At 41.4% G+C, this 23548-nt stretch overlaps 1 protein-coding gene across 1 annotated transcript in view; it reads right to left on the bottom strand.

The window, feature by feature from the left end:
- PDK3 (pyruvate dehydrogenase kinase 3) overlaps nucleotides 1-23548 on the bottom strand; it is a 68573-nt gene that overhangs the window by 25562 nt on the left and 19463 nt on the right. Inside the window, exons 2-5 of the mRNA XM_081115156.1 lie at nucleotides 22476-22617; nucleotides 18530-18601; nucleotides 11752-11936; nucleotides 8899-8988 (exon numbers count right to left, since the gene is read on the bottom strand). Of these exons, the coding sequence (XP_080971282.1) occupies nucleotides 8899-8988; nucleotides 11752-11936; nucleotides 18530-18601; nucleotides 22476-22617 (489 nt within the window). The remainder of the gene's footprint in view (nucleotides 1-8898; nucleotides 8989-11751; nucleotides 11937-18529; nucleotides 18602-22475; nucleotides 22618-23548) is intronic.

Raw genomic sequence — 23548 nt, 5'->3', positions numbered from 1 at the left:
CTCACCCTCCAAACCACAGCCGACTGGAGATATGGGGGGCAGAGCATCTAACGAATGGGTAACCAATCTACAGGCTGAGCAAAATCCTACAACCTGTGGTTGTGGGCAGAAAGATAGGTTGAGGCAAAGAACTTCATCTTTTGAGAATTTCAGATCAAGACTCGGGCAGCGCAGAAGACAAAGGAAACTCTGAGAGTTATCATCATCTAGAAGGCCTGCGGTGGCCATCATTGCCCTAAACAAGTCTGCCAGTCTACAGACAAGAGAGAAAGGCAGAGGGGCTAGGACTTGGCCACCCCAGTTACAAAGACACACAGAAAACAGCCTTGTTTTTTGTTTTCCAGTTCCAATGTCTATAGCTCCGCCTGTGAAGTGCTTCCTGCCCTTGGATTTTCATGGGACCTACTAGGTTCTTTCAATAAATCTGTTTCTTGAACTAGTGTAAGTGAGTCTCTGTTATTCGCAAACTGAAGAGCCCCACGTGAGAGCACAAGACATTATTTCCGAACCAAAATAATGACACACTTTCAGGATGCCATTTGTACGCCATTATGCTAAGCCTACTGGCGTATAGGAACAACACAGGCAGGCTAACATCGCTGCGAGAGGTGACTTTTGTACCAAGTATTTAAGTTTGTACCTTTAAAATTATCTTCCCACAGGATTTTCCATTCTCTTTCCTGGTTTCTCACAAAGAAAGGAGGAAAGGGTCACAATGGAAGGAACCTCCCAGAAACTGCTATACAATACTAATTCTAGCATTCACTACCTCGAGTCTATAATTTGCAGATGTGTAAAGGTAGATATTAATGTGCTAAATAAGCGACAAGGAGACATGCTTCAGTGTTCCGCACATTCAATTAATGTTGTGCGTGATGCACCCCACTTTTATACATTTATACAACTGGCTAGTCAAAAATAAAAATATTGTCCCTACTCTTCTACATAAAAGTTTTCTCTAGTCTGTCTCAAGAGATCTAAGCATGTAATCATTGTTAGTTCATTAAGGCTTCTTAAGGCTATAAAACATGTGTGCATGCATAGGCAAGCACACACGTGCACACCACACACACACACACACACATACACAGATCATCTGGGCTGGACATCTGACCGGCTTAAACCAGGATCTTTCCAGCTGAGAAAATCAATGGTAGAGCTGTCATTAAAACCCAGAAGCTCAACTCCCTCTACACCAAGCTTTCTAAAACAAAAGGAAGGGAAACAATATTAGAGATAGAGATGCCAAGTTAGAAGATTAACTGAGAAATCTCAGAGCATATGAGAAGGTAAAAACCTAGTGAAAAATACCAACTACTCTAAAAAGAGGAACGGAGTGGTTAAGACTTCACTAAGAGGCCAAGGAAACTGACACACACTTGTGGGTACTGGGAAGAAAAGCTGGCCCTAGCCAGTGGATAGAGCATCAGTGTACGGACTGAAGGGTCCCAGGTTCGATTCTGGCCAAGGGCACATGGCTCTGGTTCCAAGCTCGATCCCCAGTAGGGGGCATGCAGGAGGCAGCCGATCCATGATTCTCTCTCATCACTGATGTCTCAATCTCTCTCTCCTTCTCCCTTCCTCGAGGAGGAAAAGGAGGAAAAGGAGGAAGAGGAAGAGGAAGAGGAAGAGGAAGAAGAAGAGGAGGAGGGGGAGGAGGAGGAGGAGGAGGAGGAGGAGGAGGAGGAGGAGGAGGAGGAGGAGAGAACTGGAGAGGCCGGGGCACTCTGAGCCCTTCTGGGTGTTGCTCCTAGAGCCTTTGGGGTGGATACTCCAGTACTTTTTTGCTAGAAGAAATGGAAGAATTTCCAGGCATTTTTACCACTGGTGCTCTCTGCCTTGTTTGTCCTCTCACAGTCTTATTTTAAGCCAGAAAGAGTGTCTACTTGGGTATGTTGACACTCACAAAATTAAGATTTTTCATGCCCATGGGTAATGAAATAGAAAACTGTTAACATTTGCTTCAGCCTACAGGGAGAAGAGAGACCTTCAGGGTTCCTGCTAGGTGGCCCAGCCCATTTTGCCATGGCAGAAAAGATAATTGATTTGAAGCCCCACTGAAGAATAAAGGTTGTATACACCTGGCTGGAAAAATCATTTGACTCTAGAGATTCTGTGTATTGCAGATCAGACATAGGAAGGATTCCAACAATACTGATACAGAGGGCAGAATAGAGGCTCCTATCGTCAGGTACTGAATTCACCCAGGAAGGCCATGTATGATGGACATGAGTGCTAGAGATGGGGAAATACACAAAGGCTATGGATTTTGTAGAGACAAAGATTACTTACATCATTCCCAGTTTTATACCGATCTGTAAATTTAGTATGAATTCAAATGTATAAAGCAATGGGTTATAAAAACAGGTCATTTTTATTCTCTCTTGTCCCATATTTTCTATTGTCTTCAATGAGCAATTTTTTTATTATTTTGGTAACATAGGATAAGTCTCCTTCACTGACTCAACTGGAAACAGGAATTGGATGATTGACAAAAATGTTGGCTGAAGTGGGAAACCATAAAATATGACTACTATCATAAACATGACTTAAAATGCACATGTAAATACACCATTTATTCCTATACCCATCTTTTCATATAAGTCTAAAACCTCTTCTTTGAATATGGATGGGTTAGGGTTCTAGCTCATCTATCTTAGATTAGAAAACACCACATAAATCTATGAATATTCCAATTCCCATGTCTTTTTTGTTGTTGTTGCTAATCCTCACCTGAGGATAGTTTTTCCATTGATATTTTTTTTTAGAGAAAGTGGAAGGGAGGGGGACACAGCAAGAGAGAAACATCAATATGAGAGAAACACATAAACTGGTTGCCTCCCGCACGTGCCCTGACCAGGGGTGGGGATCGAACCTGCAACTGAGGTACACGTCCTTCACCAGAATCAAACCTGTGACCCTTCAGTCTACGGATCAACACTCTAACCACTGAGCCAAACCAGCTAGGGTAAGTTTACACAATCCTATATAATAAAAGGCTAATATGCAAATAGACCAAACAGCAGAATAACTGAACAACTGGTTGCTATGACACGCACTGACCACCAGGGGGCGCACGTGGATCATGACGGGCATTGGGTGTGGCAGGATGGTGGAGCAGGTGAGCGGGGGTGCCAGAGCAAAGCAGAGCACCAGTTGCTGTCATCAGGGCAAGCCTCTGGTGGTTACTGAAAGTTCTTTGCTCCCATGCTGCAGTCCCACCCGGCGTTCACAGCCACTGCCAGTTTACTAGCTGGTGCTAGTCCCGATTGCTCATCGCCATCAGCGGGTGCAAGCAGCGGCTGCTGGCTCCGATCGCTCCTGAGGGCTTCTCCACCTCCCCCTGCTCCTGAAGGGGAATCGAGGCAGCAGCTGCCACTCACACCCACTGACCACGCCAGCCCTGCTCGCACCCACTGCTGGCACCGGCCCCAATCGCTCCGCGCCGTCAGCGGGTGTGAGTGGGGCCAGCGCCATCAGTGCATGGGAGAGGCAGCGGTGGGAGCGGGGCTGCCAGCACACAGGGGACCAGAGGCTGCAGTGGGAGGGGCCAGGTGGGGGCATGGAGAATGGGCCAAGACCCACCCCTGTGCCCACCGCAGCCTCACGGCCCAGAGTTCCCTTTCAAGGTGCACGAATTTGTGCACTGGGCCTTTGGTATTTTAATAAATTATGTAGTCATGACAGGTGGTATAACTTATACCAATGGTTTGAGGACAAATAAGTGACCTTTACTAAACATATGCCTCACCAGATGGGACACAACAGCATCCAAGAAAGTATGTACAAGCCAGTGCACTTAGTGTGCTGTGGGTATCAGTAGGTGTGATTTATGAAGGGAATGAAGGGTGGCAGAGAAGTTGACTGCATGGATGCTGCTTGCTGTGTTTATGCATTTTGAGACTCTGAAACCATCCTCCACTGGTGTTTTCCTTAAGGGAAGAGGCTGTTGAGAAATGAAAAGCATGGTTTTGAAAGAGGCAGTGGGGATCAGGGGACATGCCAGTCTCCCCTTCCTCCATGAATGTGGGGGTAGGAGTGTGCATACATATGCATGTGTCGAGGGAAGTAGCATTCTGAGTGGCAGAGGGACCTGGAGGTGTCTTTTATTGGACACAGTCTCGCCAGGAAGCCAGACTTCAAGCTGTGCCAAACAGCCTGACCGGCATGGCTCAGTGGTTGAGCATTGATCTATGACTCATGCCCAGGTTTCGGGCTTGATCCCCAGTTTGGGGCGTACAGGAGGTAGCCGATCAATGATCCTCTCTCATCACTGATGTTTCTACCTCTCTCTCTCCCTTCCTCTCTGAAATCAACAAAAAAATATATATTTTTTTTAAAAGTTATGCCAAACAAGTGGCAGAAATGATGAAATGAGAGGGTGGAGTAAATTTTGTTCACTATGGGATAGTGGTCTCACTGAGTGAAAACTCAAAAGGGTCAAGAGAAAGAGTGAAGATAAGGCTGTGAGCCAGCACAGGAAGAGGGAGGGGAAAGGGGATCTGGCCCGCGGTCAAAATCATGACTACACAGGACAAAGGAAGCAGGAAGCTGTGAGGCAGGCAGTGGACATGAACTCTCGGTTTCTTTCTTTCAAATATTGACTGAACTGTTTTGCACGTGATCTTCAGCTGGTTTTTGGTACAAAATCTCTGTCCCTAAGAGGAGTGATGCACACGTGGGTGAGAGTAATTGCAGACCTCTCGAACTTTACACCCCAGTTAGAGAGATCAACAGAAGTACAGCTGTCAAGGCCAGGTAGTTGGTAATAAGTCCAATAAGAGCAGTACAGATAGCAAGCGCTGCAAAACAAGATTCTTTGGCCTTGAGAGGCAAGTTGAAGCAGGTTCCTCCTCACCCTCTCCAACGCCTCTGACTCACTTTAGCACTGCTCATTCCTCTGCTATCCAGAAGGGCTAACAGTTGCCTAGAGCTCCCTGTCGCTTACCTAGTTGTACTGATTCATGGTTAAAACCTCCCTAAAAACTGCCCCACCAGCATGGCTCAGTGGTTGAATGCCGACCTATGAACTTACAGCTGTGGGCAAACTACGGCCCGCGGGCCGGATTCGGCCCGTTTGAAATGAATAAAACTAAAAAAAAAAAAAAAAAAAGACCGTAACCTTTTATGTAATGATGTTTACTTTGAATTTATATTAGTTCACACAAACACTCCATCCATGCTTTTGTTCCGGCCCTCCGGTCCAGTTTAAGAACCCATTGTGGCCCTCGAGTCAAAAAGTTTGCCCACCCCTAAACTAGGAGGTCACGGTTTGATTCCCGGTCAGGGCACATGCCTGAGTTGGGGGCTCGATCCCAGCTGAGGGGTGTGCAGGAGGCAGCCAATCAATGATTCTCTCTCATCAGTGATTTTCTCTCCCTCTCTCCCTCGCTCTTCCTCTCTAAAATCAATATATATATTTTTTAAATTAAAAAAGACCCTAAAACCTCCCTAAAAACTAATGAAAGACTTTATTTGTGAAGAAATAGTGACCGCAGAATAAAGAATCCATTACTAGCTTCACCAGTGTTCAACACATGCCAAATCTTTCTCACTACCCTCCCTCCGTATAATTTAAAGTAAATCCCACGTGTCATTTTATGTCATGCATAATGTTTTGAAATAGCTCTCTCAAAGATAGGACTCCTTTAAAAAAAAACACACACAATACCAATATCACACCTACACAAATGAACAATCTTTCTTGAATGTCAAATATCCAGTTGTCTTATAAATGTCCTAAATGAGTTCTAAAAATATTTTAGACTTTATGCCAAAAACAAATGTAAAGGCACCAATGTGTTATATGATCAGTGGTATAAATGAGAAGCCACACGATTTGTGTGAGGCCAAGGGCTTCTGCTATAAACTTGTGTACAGCGCTGACTGGGTGCTAGCACTGCTTTAGGAGCTCTGCATATAGTAACTCATTTAACTCTATGATACAGGTGAATGTACCATTTTATAGATGAAGAAACTGAGGCCCAAAGAGTTTATATAACACGTCCAAAGTCGCTCAGCTAACCCAAATGTCCATCAGCCGGTGAATAAACAAAATGTGGTTTATCCATTCAACTGAGTATTACTGGGCTATAAAAATGAATGAAGTACTAATGCCTGCAACAACATGGATGATCCTTGAAAACACTATGCTAAGTGAAAGAAGCCAGACACAAAAGACCACATGTTGTATGATTCCATTCACATGCAATGTCCCGAATAAGCAGAAAGTAGATTAGTGGTTGCCTAGTCCTGGGAAGAGTGGTAGTGGGGATTGACTGCTAAGGGTATAGGGTTCATCACTTTCGGGAGTGATGAAAATGTTCTAAAATTGAACTGTGGCACTGGCTGTACAACTATGTGAATATCCTAAAAAAAACAACACTGAATTGTACACTTTAAGTGGGTGAATTATATAGTATGTATATGAATTATATCTCAATAAAGTTATTTTTAAAGAATCATCAAAGAGTTTCAAATTTATCAAACCAAGAAATACTTATTGACCATCTAACAGGCATATACTAAGTTCCATGTAAGTTACAAAACAAGTTTAAGACACACACCCTGACCTCAAATTGCTTGCAGTTCAAGAGAAAAGGCACACACGCAGCGTATAATAATGCACTTTTGCATTATGAATGCACACCTTTTTTTCGTAAGGGCAGTCAACTATCCAAACCTGGCTTTCTGATTCATAAAAGACATTGTGCTACGGTCTAATGAACATACAACTATGCCAAGACCAATCCTGCCCCCTCCCCTGCCCCGCAGAGGCCTGCAGAAGTCATGATTAACCACAGGCTTCTCTTGTGAGAGAGTTACCTGTAGGATTCTTAGGGAGCTGAGACTGGATCTATTCATCTTATAATGGAAATAATTTGAGTGAATGTTTCCTACTTAAACAGAGGCCAGAACAGCTTGGCAACTCTAAGCTGGGCAAAGGCCCCTAGGCCTGGGTCCTCTTCCCTGGATTTAAGAATGCTCAGGGTAGCCCAGCCAGCATGGCTCAGTGGTTGAGCATCGACCTGTAAACCAGGAGGTCACAGTTTGATTCCTGGTCAGGGCACAAGCCTGGGTTGTGGGCTCGATCCCTGGTGTGGGGCATGCAGGAGGCAGCCAACCAATGATCGTCTTTCATCATTGATGTTTCTATCTCTCTCTCCCTCTCCCTTCCTCTCTGAAATCAATAAAATATACTACTATTTTTTTTTTAGGGGAGAGCGCGAATGCAGTCCCCCACTACCACAAATTATGCAGTCGAGTTTCCCACATTTGGGGAAATTGCAGGGGTCAGCATACCCGGAGTGCAATGGGTAAGCCTCGCCCTGGGGAAACCACCTTTGTGATCATGGTATCTCCCCTGCCAGGTAAGTATATATACTAGTATTTTTAAAAAAAAAGAATGCCCAGAGTAGCCCAGCCAGTGTTGCTCAGTGGTTGAGCATTGACCTATGAACCAGGAGGTCACAATTCAATTCCCAGTCAGGGTACATGCCTGGGTTTCAGGCTCGAACTCCAGTGTGGAACGTGCAGGAGGCAGCCAATCAATGATTCTTTCTCATCATTGATGTTTCTCTCTCTCTCTGTCACTCCCTTCCTCTCTGAAATCAATAAAAATATCTATCTATATATATAAAAGCCTAAGCGACCGAACAATTGGCCGCTATGACATGCACTGACCACCAGGGGTCAGATGCTCAATGCAGGAGCTGCCCCCTGGTGGTCAGTGCGCTCCCACAGCCAACCTTCCACAGCCAGCCAACCTCCTGTGGTCCCTCCCCCTGGCTAGCTGGCCAGCCCCAATCGGCCCAGATCAGGACTGGGCCAGATGGCCCCAATCGGTAGCCAGGTCAAGGGACCCCACCCGTGCATGAATTCATGCCCCGGGCCTCTAGTATTTATAATAAAAATGCACAAGGTACACAAGCAGCACTGGCTGCTGATGGTGTGATATTCCTCCAGTGTGGAGGCTGCACACACTGGGCCACCTCCCTTGGCTCTAACTCCAGTAGCAAAGGTCACTCTGCTTGAGGTAGGCTTGAGAGCTTTACCAAGCAGACAAGGCCCTCTTCTACCTCCTACTGACTTAGCTACACAGTCCAGAAAATGGAAGAGCAACAAAGATCCTTGGTGAAGACCAGGAGAGTGGTGGCCACGAACACTTGTGTGTGTTTAGAGGAGGGAGAGGACGGTCACAATAGGAGATATCATCTTGGGAAGGGACAATTTGGGAATGTGAGGCTGCACAGAGAATCTGTACTCCTGAAAACAACTGAAAAAGAGGTCTAGAAACCTGGCGGATCACTTGCAACCAAGAAGGTTTTCTGGAGCTGGCATCTATCTTAAATGAGTAACGAGGAAACTGCAGCTCAGATTCAAAGCGCCTGGGGATAGGGACTTATGGTTTTAGGGCTCTGTTTTACACCAAGGCTACTGGGACAGAGTCCAGCTCGATGTCTAGTGACCCCACGAAGCCCACATGCCATGTAGATTCTGAAGCCTGGGTGCACGTCAAAAAGATGCTTTCATTTTACAAACACGTGAATTCAGCCAAATTTTATAACAAGGGTTTGCATTCTCTGAGATTTTCAGGTACTGGTGGCGATCAAAACCTAGAATCCTACTTAAGCTGACAAATGTTCATGGTTTAAGATAGAACTAGAAGTAAAACCCTAGTCAATGAAGTAGAAACTCCCATTTTGAGCAGCGCGAATTATGCATCTTTTCCTGAACTGCCTAAAAAGAACATTTCATATTTGGGTGAAGTAGCTTGGGCCCAGAGTGGCCTGAGGACTCGGCAAACAACTGAGCAACATAACCCTATCGCCAAGCTGCCTCGATAGCACCACAATCCTATTTGAAGTACAATCGCTAACATTACAGTGGTCTCCTTACCTTTCACGACATCAGCCACGTTGCAGGTGGGATCGATACTTCCGATGTGTTTAGGATGAGCAGGATTTGTGTCACCACCAAACAAAAGTGCTAAACAAACACAGAAGGGAAGGGAGAGATTATAAACAAAGCAGGCTGGGATGGTCAAGCAGAGAAAAATGGAGGATTCTCGTGTTTGTAAGAATCATTTTAGCATCCACAGTGACTTAAAGTAACAGAATACAGAGTGGGGCAAAAGTGGGTTTACAGTTGTATGTGAAAAACAGAGTTCATTTTTGTATTATTATTTATTGTTGTATCCTTTTCCATTATCAACAACTGTAAACCTACTTTTGCCCTACCCTGAATATATGATGAGGGGACAACGAAGAAGGAAGGATGTGCTTTAAGACCTGTCAGTAGCGCTCAGCAGGTCCTAAAGCAGTGACACATGCCAGGTGTCCAATCCTTTCTTCCTGACCCAATGTAACTTGGATGAAAAAACTTGCTTTCAATTTGTCCCACTTTCTCAATACTACTGCAGATTTTTAATCCAACATTCACTCAATAGTTAGAAAACACAGCCTGCTCATTAATTAGGCCAGGCTTGTGAGATGTCTTCACTGTGAACATTTCAAATGCCTCCATCATGGAGATTATTTTTCAATGTTATATACACAAATGATATTTGTTCAAGTATTTTCTTTAACCCCAAAGTTTTAATTTTTTTATCCTCACCCAAGGATATGTTTATTGATTTGAGAGAGAGAGCGGGAGAGAGAGAAACATCGATCAGTTGCCTGTTGCCTTCTGTACACACCCCAACAAGGGGATCAAACCTGCAACCTAGATATGTGCCCTGACTGGCAATCGAACCCGCAACCTTTTGGTGTATAGGATGACACTCCAACCAACTGAGCCACCTGGCCAGGAACGTTCAAGTATTTTTAAAAGTATAAATGCTTTCAAAATACACAAGATTGGCAAATTTTACTTTTGAACAAAAGCCAAAAGGAGCCCCAAAGGAAAAAGTAATCTAACTTCAGTGTTTATAGATACAAATATAACATTTATTTGTTTTTGGTATAGTTATTTTTAAATCAAACAAAAATTGGGAACAACTTAGATTTCACAAAAGGAGAATGCTTAAATAATATAGGGGAGATTTTAAATTATAAAAATTCTGAATATGAGCACTAGGCCAATACATAAAGTTCCAACTGATTAAGTGAAAGAAAATCAGAAGTGACAAGCTTAGTCCATGATCTAAAAACATGTACATATAGCCTGGCCAGTGTGGCTCAGTAGTTGAGTGTCAACCTATGAACCAGGGCGTCACGGTTCGATCCCCAGTGTGGTGTGTGCAGGAGGCAGCCGATCAATGATTCTTTCTCATCACTGATGTTTCTCTCTCTCTCCCTCTCTCCCTTCCTCTCTGAAATCAATAAAAACATTAAAAATAAATAAAACATATACATATATACACAGACACAGATTTAGGTAAGACATTATAGTTATCTAAGTAGTTTAGTTAAATAGTATATAGGTTCTTTTTTTCCTTCAAATCTCCTATAAATTGTCATACTTTTTAAAAAATAATAAATTACCTTTATTATAAATCATCAGAGTGATATGCTTTGATTATTGTTGTGAAGAGTTATATATTTTACTTGTAACTAATATTTTTTTCAATTACAGTTGACATTCAATATTATATTGGTTTTGGTACACAGCATACTTTTCTATTTTTAAAAGCTATACATTTAGAACCAACCACATTTATTTTTTTATGTGCCCAGGCATGAATCAGCTGGCCGACAACACAGGTATCAGCTAGAATGAACTAAGGACTATGTGCCTGCTTTGCCCCTGATGGATATAAGAGCGACACCACCAATCTGGTGTCTCCTTGCCCATTGCCAGGGGGTCCAACCTTCATGTAATAGCTGTATAACATTCATTTATTCAAATAAATATAATTAGTAAAATAAAGATACATTATCCATTTTATGACTCAGTAAAGAGGATGATTTAGACTTTAGATGTGTGGATGCTTTTTCATAAGAATTATGAAATCAGCCCGGCCGGGGTGGCTTAATGGTTGAGCATTGACCTATGAACCAGGAGATTATGGTTCGATTCCCGGTCAGAGCACATGCCCGGGTTGTGGGCTCAATCCCCAGTGTGGGGTGTGCAGGGGGCAGCCAATCAATGATTCTCTCTCATCACTGATGTTTCTATCCCTCTCTCCCTCTCCCTTCCTCTGTGAAGTCAATAAAGATGTATTTTTTTCAAAGGAATTATGAAATCAGGCAAAGAAACAATGTTAAAAATAAGCCCCAACTTTTTTTGTGGAGAAAATTTTAGTTGCTTTTTTTTTCTTATCTGCTTATCAGCCTGGAGCGTGGACTAAATCTCTCAGGATTATGGTTTGATAACTCACTTAATCTGTTTTCACTGATCATTATGACATAAAAGACCAATTGCTCATATTGTCAACATGCCAATTCAATATTCCCAGAAACAATGTTTTTAAAACCAAAAAGGAAACCATCCAATAACCTGGAAAAAATACTAGAAAATTCTCTCAGAGACACATAAAAGTGTTTAGAGATTAATATGGCGCCATTAAAGCTGGACCTTTGCCCCCATCAGGAATGGGACAGCAAAGGCTTAGCATCAAAAAACATTTCAATGACTTATTTGAACAAAGAATACTAATGAATAGCTTTTTACTAGATAGGATTTACTTAGAAAAAAAACGTAACTAGGAATGAAATTTCTACAGACAAAAATGCAGATCTGTAACAGGGAAACATATGGAAGAAATCACGCTGATTACCATTTCAAATCTGGACCAAAAGCCCGACTTACTGTGCTGGTTAATAAGCATGCGGAAGGAGATGCGGTTGGTATAGAAGCGATCCAGAAAATACTGGATGTTACTGCTAATGAATGGATCAAACCCAAACTTCTCCTTGTATTCAATCACTCCTTGTGCCATTGTAGGAACCACATCATTGTGTCTATTTCTGACTTGAATAAGAACTTGTAGAAAGCTGTGTGGGAGAGAAACAAAAGTAGTCAGTCTTTATATCTCATGGCTGATGCATAACCTCCCCAGTTCCATCTCCGGACTACTTATCTTCTGGTATTTCTATAGGTAGAGACATCATAATCATTACAGGTTACAAGGAAGAACTCATGGGAAACAGAAGTATTACCTAAGTTTTTGCCTGAAACTTTTTACAGAAATTCTTTCGGAGACACAAAAAGTAAACAGTTCCAGTAAAGAAAAAATGCTCAAATACCTTTTTAAGGAATCCACTGCCTTTTTGGATAAATGATCTATATATATAAAAGGCTAATATGCAAAGTGTCCCCTCAGGAGTTCGACTGGAAGACCGGGAGTTTGATCACTCGCTATGAAGTGCACTGACCACCAGGGGGCAGCGCAGAATGAAGGCAGGCTCCGGCTGGCAGCCAGAAGACCCTTATCAGCCCTGATCGCCAACCAGGCTTAGGGATCCTACCCATGCAGGAATTTCATGCACCAGGCCTCTAGTTATATATAACACAGGTTCTATAAATATCTGCTGAATAAATAATTGCAGAGCACATTATTTCTTCTGACAACATGAGGACAATCCAAAAAATTTTCCAAGAATTTATTATGGAGTTCCAAAGCAAAAGGTTCAGATGGTCAGACACTTAGCATATTAGCTATTTATTCAATATGCTAATGAATAAATAATGTCAAACTTTTGAAGAGTAAAATTTTGAAATATAATTCTCATAGCAGTAAAATATAGTGATGAAACGTAGATAGAATAAAGACAAAACAAACCTATTTAAGTATTGTGGTATATTACTGTAAAGATGTAGACAGAAAATGTATTATGAATGGTACGTAACTAAGAAGAGAAAGACAAGTCAATGGAACCAATAAAAAGCTTGGAACTAGGATGAAGGGTGAGTGAGTATATGCATATAAAAATTGAGCATATCGATAAAGTGGCATTGCAAATCAGTCGGGAATCAATCAAATTACCTGGGACAGCTGCTTAACAATTTAGTCACAACCCAATTTTCAGCCTTCAGCCAAAAACAGTGGGTTAAGAGATTTAAATGCAAGAGGGCAAAATCACATAAAAGATAAAAGAAAATCAGGTGAGAAAGTATATAACCTTGGAGTAAGGAAGGCTGTTCTAAATTTAATACCAAAGGCAGAAACCAGGAAGAAAGAAATTATATGACTGGGTAGAATTTCAGCAATTCTGTCAAAAAAAAAAAAAGGAAAACTGGGAAAAGTCTATTTGGAAGAGTTACTATCCTTAATAAAAAAAAAATAATAAAAAAAAAAAGATGAGCCCCCACCATAGGAAAACTAGGCAAGTAATATGGTATCAAAGGACAATTACCTGAGGAAACGCAAATGCCAAAAACTTCCCCTTCACAGATGATAAAAGAAAAACAAATTAAAACAGTGCAACAGCTGTATTTAAGAGCTGTTCTTTAGAGCAGCGGTCGCCAACCTTTCGTACCTCACAGACCACCAGTGGTCCGCAGACCACAGGTTGGCGACTGCTGCTTTAGAGCACTGTTCATAGTCACAAGGAAACTGTAAACCCTTCTAAAACCCAAAGATAGTTCAAATCCCATGACTTATCTTTAGATGGACTATTATGAAACTGAATAGTGCTGTAGATCTGTAACGTCACATGGTTATTTTTGTAAAATAAAAAAAAATCATACAAATGCATAGGTATGCCTGGTTAAAAGTTGGGATGGAAGGAAAATGTTTAGAATAGTTGTCCCCTGGCAGTGGAAATGTGGAGTGACTTTCTTTTTAATTATCTGAATAGTCTTATTTTTCCCAATGATGAAATATGTCTGTAACAAATGCATACAAAGACAGCAAACCTGAGTAAATCAACTCTGAAATTAGGAGGTCACAATTATTCACAAGAAATTTTATGATGGACAATTTGTCCTTTACATAATGCTCTTTCTTTCTTTTTTCTTTTTTGTTTTGTTTTGTTTTATTGTTAATCCATAAAACAATATTTTCCATTGATTTTTAGAGTATATTTTCCATTGATTTTTAGAGAGAGTAGAGGGAGGAGGAGAAACATCAATGTGAGAGAGACACATCGATTGGTTGCCTCCCACACGTGCCCCGACCAGGCCCGGGATTGAGCCTCAACCAAGGTATGTGCACTTGACCAGAATCAAACCAGGGACTCTTGTCCTCCGGACTATGCCCTATCCACTGAGCCAAACTGGCTAGGGCCATAATGCTCTGTGTCTCAACTTATCTGAAAGGAGGAGACTTGCCTTCATGGTTCAGTTCTCAGCTACTTGCCCCATCTTCCAGGGCTCTTCTAAACTTATCTATATATATATACAGCAAATATGTTAAGTGTCCAACCATCTGACTGGTCGCTATGATGCACACTGACCACCAGGGGGCAGTCAACACAGGAGCGGCTGAGCTGCAGTGACTTGGCAGTGGCGGTTCTCAGGTGATACACCCCGAAACCAGAGAGGAGGGAGCCCGACTCCTCGCGGGGCTGCACGATTCCACCTTTGGCCATGGTTTATGTTGTTGCTGGGGCACTGTCACCCCAAATCTGGTTTACTGCACACTTGCATTTGCATTCCACACCCTGTATGACAGCAACTTTTCAGAGTGCCCTCTCGCACTCTGGGACCCCTTGGGGGATGTCAGAGAGCCAGTTTCAGCCCGATTCCCGCAGACCAGGCTGAGGGACCCCACCTGCCAGAGGGACTCCGCTCACTCTGCAGATGCCTGAGAGGGACTGCGGGAGATTGCCTCCAGGACGTGTGCGGCCCATCTCGCACAGTCCTGCCCTGCCGGCCATCTTCTAATTAATTTCCTTTCAATGTGCACAAATCTGTGCACCGGGTCACTTAGTCACTACATAAATGTGCTTGTCCTCTAAGGTACTTTCACTCTACTTAAATGATTTCCCTGCCCATGACTCCTATATAACCTCTCACTGAACACGAAAGACTACTACTATGAGTAACATGACTCACCTTCACTCCTTCCTTAACTATGGGCCCCAGGCTTCAAAAATCCCAAATATCCTAACTAGCTGCGTGCACCTAGGCAAGTTTCCAAAGCTTCCTGAGTGAGAGCAATTATTACAAAGATCTTGGACACACTGGACCTAGCACTTAGCAGTTTACATTGCAGGCTCACATCCATAAATCACATCAGACTGACCACCTGTTCCAGAAGCTGAGACAGGACTCTGGGAACCACACAGCAGAAATTGAATATCACATACTTCCACAAATCTGTGTCCTAAAATTCGAAGCTAGAAAAGAAGCCAGTCCTCATTTTTAAGATATCAGCCAAGCAAACTGTTACTTGCTAATGACTTCTGAGAAAACAAAGCTTCTGGATTGGATTCATTTAATTTCAAAACCTTAAATGACAGCGAGAGTTGATAGTAATGCCCAACTGGCGTGGCTCAGTGGTTGAGTGTCGACCTGTGAACCAGGAGTTCATGGTTCGATTCCCAGTCAGGGCACATGCCTAGGCTTCAGGCTTGATTCCCAGTGGGGGCATGCAGGAGGCAGCTGATCAATGATTCCCTCTCATCATCGATGTTTCTATCTCTCTCTCCCTCTCCCTTCCTCTCTGAAATCAATAAAAAATATATTTTTAAAAAACAAGTTGATAATAAGAAAAACACTGCATCTGGAACGCTAACCTTCCTTCCACGTTTCACAGATTCATTGCCCAAACACCTAGCCAAGTATAAAACAGGTCAATATTTTCCCCTTTATATTTTAATTTACAGCTAAACTTGACCTAACCACTCATGGCTTGACCCAGCAGTGCTGGCAGTATGGTACATGGTCAAGAACAATGTCCTACGAAAAAGGAAATGTGATTTCCAGATCCAGCTCTACTTCTCACTAATGTTGTGATCTTGGGCAAGTCACCTCACACCTTGACCTCAGTTTCCCTATCTGTGAATTGAGAGGGCTGGGTCAAAGGCCTGGTGCTGAGGTCTTATATAAAGTGTTGTTTCTCTAGTTCTTTTAATGGAACACCTATATGTAAGGTGCTGAGTCTCACAATTGTGTGGACCAGGTTTCTACTCAGAAATTCCTCAGCACAACGGGCCTTCCATATGCATTCATTCATGTGTTTATGAAACAGGAAGAAAGTAATGTAAAAAGGATACTTCATTTCCTTGAGGGAAAGAGCCACACTCAGAGCTAGGGTTCGTGTTTTCTGGTTAAATGAAAATGAAAAATAAATATTTCCCATCAGCATGAGAATTTAGTGGTCTTCGTGCATAATAGCAGCAATAGAATCAAAGTTGTCATATAACAAGGACACTCTTTTCTGTTTCTCCAAAATAAAACCATTATTGATTTTCTGCATTCAAATGTAGCAACACATTGAACATTTTCTTTAAAGACTGAAAAGATTGTGTAATAGCTTATTGGTACTGTGGAAGAAATGGGCATTGAGCAAATCAAGAACTCGGAGAGCTCTCACCAATCAATCAGAAGGCAACAGAGAAATATATGAAGGACTTCCTGTACTTTATGCTGAACAGAAGGGGCAAGAGGGTACATGCTTGTCCTGGTGCTGAGCTTAGAAGAAAAGATTTCAGCTTTTCACTGGTCCTTCCTCAAGTGGCTAAATAGATGAACAAGGAAGAGCAAGAAAGAGTACAGATTTAGAAGACTATAAGACAGATTTGTAAAGAATAGTCAACTGCCACAGTACTGGTGGACCCAGGGGTGCAGATGACAGACGTTAGACTGCCATATGGAAAAATATTTTTATAAAGGATAATTCAAGCATTAATATGTTTCAGTGTCACGCAAAAAGTTTTAAATGCTTTTAGTGGATAATTTCAAACATCTCTTTTGCATTACACTATTAAACCACTTAATCTATATGTAATAAAGCAGACTACAGTTTGTGATTATAATTCATCAAGCAAAACTTTGAACTGTCTGTGGTACTTAATTATATAACCAGGAAGTAGTAATTTTAATGTAAAACACAGTTCAATGAATGATGCAATTAATATCTTAAGTAAATGTCTTTGTAAAATGTCACCAACTCAGATTTAAGGTAACAATATATGGCATGTCCAAAACATGTATACACACTTTAACAGCTGATAGCTCAACTGATGTTGCTTTCTTTTCAGCCAGACTAAGTTTTGTACAAAGGAAATTCATCCTAAAATGCTACTGGAAGTTTGAAAATGCAGTTGAAGTACAAACATTGCCTTTATAATTATTCAAAGTGTATATACATTTTGGGGGGTATCCCCAAAAATATATACACACTTTAACAGCTGATAACTCACTTAATTTTCACTCCATTTCAGGTTTAACTGATTTGATATAGTGGGTGAAGCTAGACTAAGCTTTGAACAAAGAAAATTAATCTGCTGGACTTTTTTATGGAGATACATAAAAGATAAAAGTTTACGGTACAAAACTGGCAAGAGTTGACTAATTAAAGGCGCACAAAATGATTTTTTATGTTTGCCATTCCATTGCTTTACATTATCAGCAGTGCCTGGACCAGAATGGTCATCAGTTTGAAAAAAGGCATTGATAAAAAAATTATTCATTTCTGTAGAATCTTTTAAATTGTAAAATGAACTGTATGTTAATAAATACTAACTTTATAACCATTCAAAGTATGTATACATTTGGGGGGGACACCCTATATAATGCAAGAACTTCATCAGTGGTCAGGATTAGTAATTTTAAATAGACTACATAAAGATTTTAATATGTATCATAATATAATAAAAAGAGAAAAAACTGTATCACTGTCACAAATAACCTAGTTAGTTAGCTGTATGCAATATGCATCTGGATTGTTTGAAACTGTAAAAGTAAAGAATTTGTAAGTCTAAATAAATAAATATTTCTTAAAAATACTGTAAAGGACTGTGTAGATAGATTCATGCATATAAAGAGACCACTGCATTCTTCAAATGACCACTAGGTGGAACATTTACTGCAACATTTAGAGTGAGGGCCAACACCAGTTCCCCATAAGCACAAAAGTATTAAGAATTAAATCATATCATGCTAAGCAAAATAAGTCAGATGGAAGATGTCAAGTACCCTATGCTTTCACTCTAATGTGGGATATAAAACTGAAAGCAACATATGAACAAACAAGACAAACAAATGAAAAAAACTCCTAGACACAGAAAACAAACAGTATGGTGGTTGCCAGAAAGAAACTGGTAGTAAAGAGTAAAGAAGAGCAAATATACAGTGTGGGTAATGAACACACAATGGAATATACAGGTGCTGTATTATAGAATTGTACACTTGAAGCTGATATTTTATTTAAACAATGCCACCCCAATATAGTTAATTAAAATTTTTTTTAAAGAATTAGATCATGAACCATAATCTAAGTGTCATTATTTATTTTGTACTGTTACGTTTGTAACTCAATTTTTAAATTAAAAAAGGCAATGTTGAGTCATTCCCACTAAGAAACCTAATGCTTCCATCCAAATTATACTTCTTGATTCTCATTGACATGAGCTCCATTCACCAAACCACTTTTTACCTGGATCTTTTGACTTTTAGATGAGCTTGGTACCATACTTACTTATCTAAGACCTTTGGATCCTCAGGGCTCTTATTTTCATACTCCAAAAGTTCAAGGAAGCTCTGCATATACCTGAAAAAAGAAGACCTACTGCGTTAGCGTCTACCCAACACCAATTTCTCCTTTCCCTCTTCCATAGAGTGCCCCCCATTTTTACTCAAGTAACATCCCCTCCCCTCCCCCAAGCAGTTCAAGTGCTTTGGGAAAAGCCGATGCCACACACATCTCCTAGGGGGCCTGACTTTTCTCTGGACAATTCTATTTCTCTTGTCACTCATTTCTAATTAGTCTGGTAGTCCAGGTCTAAGCCTGTTACTGCGTCACATATCCCTGGGCACCGGGATTGGCTCAGGAATGGGCATTCTGTCTCAATGCAGAACAGTGACATAAGAAAGACTTAATGGAGGTCTCTGGGAGAGAAAGCAACTTGCTCTGCTGTTGTAGTTGGCTGTGTGGCTGCGAAGACCGGGACTGTTGCAGCTATTCTGTCACCAGGAGGAAATCCAGCCTGAAGGTGAAGCCAACACCGTGGAAAGCAGGACCTTGAGAAGCTCATGAAATCTCTGAATCAAAGCAACACCAAAAGCACAACCTATGGCTGCATCTTATAGTGACAAACAAGCCAATTGTAATTGTTTCAGCCAGGTTTAATTGGATTTCTTACAAACATACCCTAACTGACACACCAAACCTAGAGTTTAATTATCCAAAAAAATGCACATAAATTGTAAGAAGCACATGTGTGACACTGAATTGTGCGCTAAGAACTTAGAAACCAGAAATAATGAAGGTTCCTTCTCAGAGTTAAATTCTCTTAAACACTCAGAAACAGCTTCAGAATTAAGAAGAGCTCCTCCCTATCTGCCTGGCCAGAGTGGCTCAGTGGTTGAGCATTGAGCTATGAACCAGGAACTCACGGTTCTGTTCCTGGTCAGAGCACATACCCAGGTTGTGGGTTGATCCCCAGTTGGGGGGGGTGGGGGGTGCAGGAGGGAGCCAATTGATGATTCTCTCTCATCATTGATGTTTCTAGCTGTTTCTCCCTCTCCCTTCCTCTCTGAAATCAATAAAAATATATATATTTTTTAAAGAATAGCTCCTTATCTCAATCAAGGCCAGTATAAGAAATAATGTGTCCAACATAAAGATCTAAAGAACACAGAAAAATGGGACCCAGGGAGGCACTTTACTGTAGCAGCTACATTCACACAGGACCTGCTGGATCCGGTGGGGATGCAGAGATTTCAATTACTCAGAGGTGTGTGATCTCTGCTTTGGGTCTTAACATATCCTGAAAGTATCTCTTATTCTAATTATGTCTAACAATTAATGACACTAATCCTACTAGCCAGCTCTGATAGAGGATGAGGCTATTTAAGCAACTAAAAGTGACCATTAAGCACATAAATAGATATAAATTATATTTTATTAATCAGCCTCACTTGACCTTTGTGACAATGCATAGTATATGTTCATCTCTGGGTATATTTTTTAAGTCTCTGGGTGGATAAAGCTATGGATTAGATAGTGCTAAAATCATCAGGTCAAACCACCCTGCAAAGGCCACTCTTAAGAGGGAAAAGAAATAACAACTAAACACAATGCACGATCCTGCACTGGATCCTTAAATTGGGGGTAGGGTGTTCTATAAAAAAAGAACACTATTAGCACAATTGATGAAATAAGAAGTTCTACATATTAGAAAATATTACTGGATCAGTGCTAAATCCCCCAATTTAACATGCTGTGGTTTTCTAAGAATTGTTCTAAGTAGATACTTACTAAACTATTTAGGGGTAAAGGATTATGATGTCTAGCATTAATGCAATGTTTCAGGAAAAAAATAACATGTGCGTATATTATATATGTGTGTGCGTTATGCCATACACACACACACACACACACACACACACATATATACATATACACATATATATACACAGAGAGAATATGAATGAGAATGGTAGAACAAATGTCAAATGTTAGCAATTAGTGAATCTGGGTAAAGTTTTGTAATGGGAATTCTTGCTACTAGTCTTGCAAACCCTTCTGTTAAGTAGGAAATTATTTCAAAATTGAATGTTTAAGAAAAGAAAAGGAGGAAATGACGTGTGTGTGTGTTTGGAACGGCCATGGAAAAGAATGGTGAGGAGACACGAAGAGTTGGCACAGTAATTTCAGTCTATACTTTGCCAATAATTCACTTTGAAGCTCCTGAAGTACTTTTTAAATAAGTGATAATAAATATTTAACTGTCACTGCCACCAAGACCAGGGGACTTGAAAGTCATCTAGCCTGCCTAGAACCCCCACCACAGTAGCCCCCAATAGTGCTTATATACTTGCTTTTGGAAATCTCTAATGATGGCCTTGAGCAATAAAGAAGTCTCATGCAAACTTGCTGCTCCTTCTGAAACAAGCTATGCATTAAGTGTAGAAAGCAACTGACTATGAGATCAAAGCCATGGTCGCCATCTCTCCTGGGTTCCAGGGCCCCTGTGCCACCCACAGGGAGGAGCTGCTGTGTGTCTGGGACAGGGACTGGACAGTGGATCTCCTAGACCTCCCAATAGAGTGTTTCTCTATTCTCAGCCCTAAGAATGTATTACAGTTAATACAGGGTGGGCCAAAGTAGTTTGATAGTTGTAAGTGAAGCACAGAGTTTATTCTTGTATTATTCTTTATTTTGTATTATATTATTTTCCATAGGAACAGCTGTAAACCTACTTTGGCTTACCCCTGTATCACTGAGGAATGACTACTAAATGGCCATTCTCTTTCAGTAGCCTGGCCTCCACTGATCCTCTCAATGCAAGTTAATAGTTCTGTTCTCCTTGTGTCTGTCCACATCATTCCCTTCTCCTAAAATGCTCTCCCTGTCCCTGTCATTTCCAGCCCCCCATCAAGGGGCAGTACAAAACCACTTGTCCCACAGCACTTCCTCTGTCCCTGCCTGAGAGCACTTTTTGCACCTGGCCTCCCCTTCTCCCCCAGCCTTCTCCAGTGACTTCTACCTCGCTTTTATAATCCAGAGGAGACCTGCGTGTGTTTCTCAAATATATGCAAATCCTTTTCTAAAAATGCACCCACTCTTCTTCATCCTACCACTCACTAACCTCACCCTGCTGACCTAGTCAGTGGTTTACTCACAAATTCAACTTCCTCAATTAAATAACACGTTTTAAGCTCAGAGCTGTATCTGATTGAGCTTTGAGTGATACTTATTACAATTTTTCATACTATTCACAGGGCAAATGCAGCATAGCAAGTAGTGATATTTTTCCAATCCAAGGTCCCTTTACATAACTTAATGTGTTCTAAAAGAAGTACTGCCTTCAAGGAACTTCTTTAAAAGGAAAACAAGCCCTGACCAGTTTGGCTCAGTGGCTAGAGCATTGGCCTGCAGACTGAAGGGTCCCAGGTTCGATTCTTGTCAAGGGCATGTACCTTGGTTGTGGGTATATCCCCAGTGGGGGGTGTGCAGGAGGCAGCTGATGGATGTTCCTAACTCTCTATCCCTCTCCCTTCTTCTCTGTAAAAAATCAATAAAATATATTTTTTTAAAAAAAAGGAAAACAAAAGGAGCAAGGCTGAGACTTGATGGAAGCAATATCCCCATATAAAGGATTGCAGACCTGCATACATCGGTAACTGCATTGCTATTCCTCTGTACTTTTCTGTACTCTGCCATTTTTTAAATAAGTCATCACCATTTCTAAGCAGATAAACAAAATCTGAAAGGTGTCTTGTACAGTTTAAAAGTATTTTCATTAAGGCAATTTTAAACTGTCAGTTAAAAAAAAATCCTAATTTGCCTGGAAAACCCGGCTATCCCAAGTGACTCACTCCTACACAGGCGCTGCGTGCACTTTTAGGGAGAATGGTCCCAATGCCAACTGTTCAGAGCATCATGGGAAGACCCATTTGAAGGCACATTATTTACTTACCAACTCTGGACCAATCCCACTGAAGGGCGGTTAAGCAAATTATCCGGCAGGAGATTAACTTCTCTCATGGTGTTAGCCAGGCGCACAGGAAGCTCCTTCCGTAGAAACATGTATGACGTTTTTTCACACGCATTGTCTCTCCCTATTCAGAGATGAAAAATTTTCCATGATTTACAATCTAATAGATGGAATAAATGGTGCCATGGTAGCAGTTACTGGTCGGGAAGAGAAAATTAAATAATCCTGCAACCTCTAGTTAAATTTTTATCCTCTGAAATAGCAAATTTAAGAAAATAATTTAATAAGAATAGCAAAAGAACGTTTATTCCAAGAGGCCACCTTGAAAGCAGTTTTTCTCCTTAACACAAATCTGCCCCTAGTGTTAAAAGTGACCTGGGTCCTAGCAGGTTTGGTTCAGTGGACAGAGCATCAGCCTGTGGACTGAAGGGTCTCGGGTTTGATTCTGGTTAAGGGCATGTACCTGGGTTGCGGGCTTGAGCCCCAACCCTGGTCGGGGTGCGTGCGGGAGGCAACCAATGGATGTGTCTCTCTCACATCGATGTTTCTCTCTGTCTCTCCCCGTCCCTTCCACTCCCTCACAGTGGTTCTCAACCTTCCTAATGCCGTGACCCTTTAATACAGTTCCTCATGTTGTGGTGACCCCCAACCATAAAATTATTTTCGTTGCGACCTCATAACTGTAATTTTGCTACTGTTATGAATCGTAATGTAAATATCTGATATGCAGGATGGATTTTCAGGGGTCGCGACCCACAGGTTGAGAACCTCTGCAAGTCTAAAACTTATCAATGGAAAAATATCCTCAGGTGAGAATTAACAAAAAAAGAAAAGTGACCTGGGATATAATCTGGGTTTGTTTTCAAATAATCACTGTGGGAAAACTGCCAAGTAGAAAAGTAGGAGAATATATAAATCGACTCTTGTTCAGAGGCATTTCCAGAAGGCAACAGATCCATTCATTCCATAAATATACACCTACTTTATACTGAGATTTTCTTCAAATGTGTTTTTTCAGGGACCACTCTGCCACTCAGGGAAACAGCCACAGACCC

Source organism: Myotis nattereri (genome assembly GCF_964212035.1).
Source record: "Myotis nattereri genome assembly, chromosome: X".
Lineage (NCBI taxonomy): Eukaryota > Metazoa > Chordata > Mammalia > Chiroptera > Vespertilionidae > Myotis > Myotis nattereri.
Note: the sequence above shows the minus strand (reverse complement) of the source record. Positions and strands in the feature narration are given on the sequence as shown.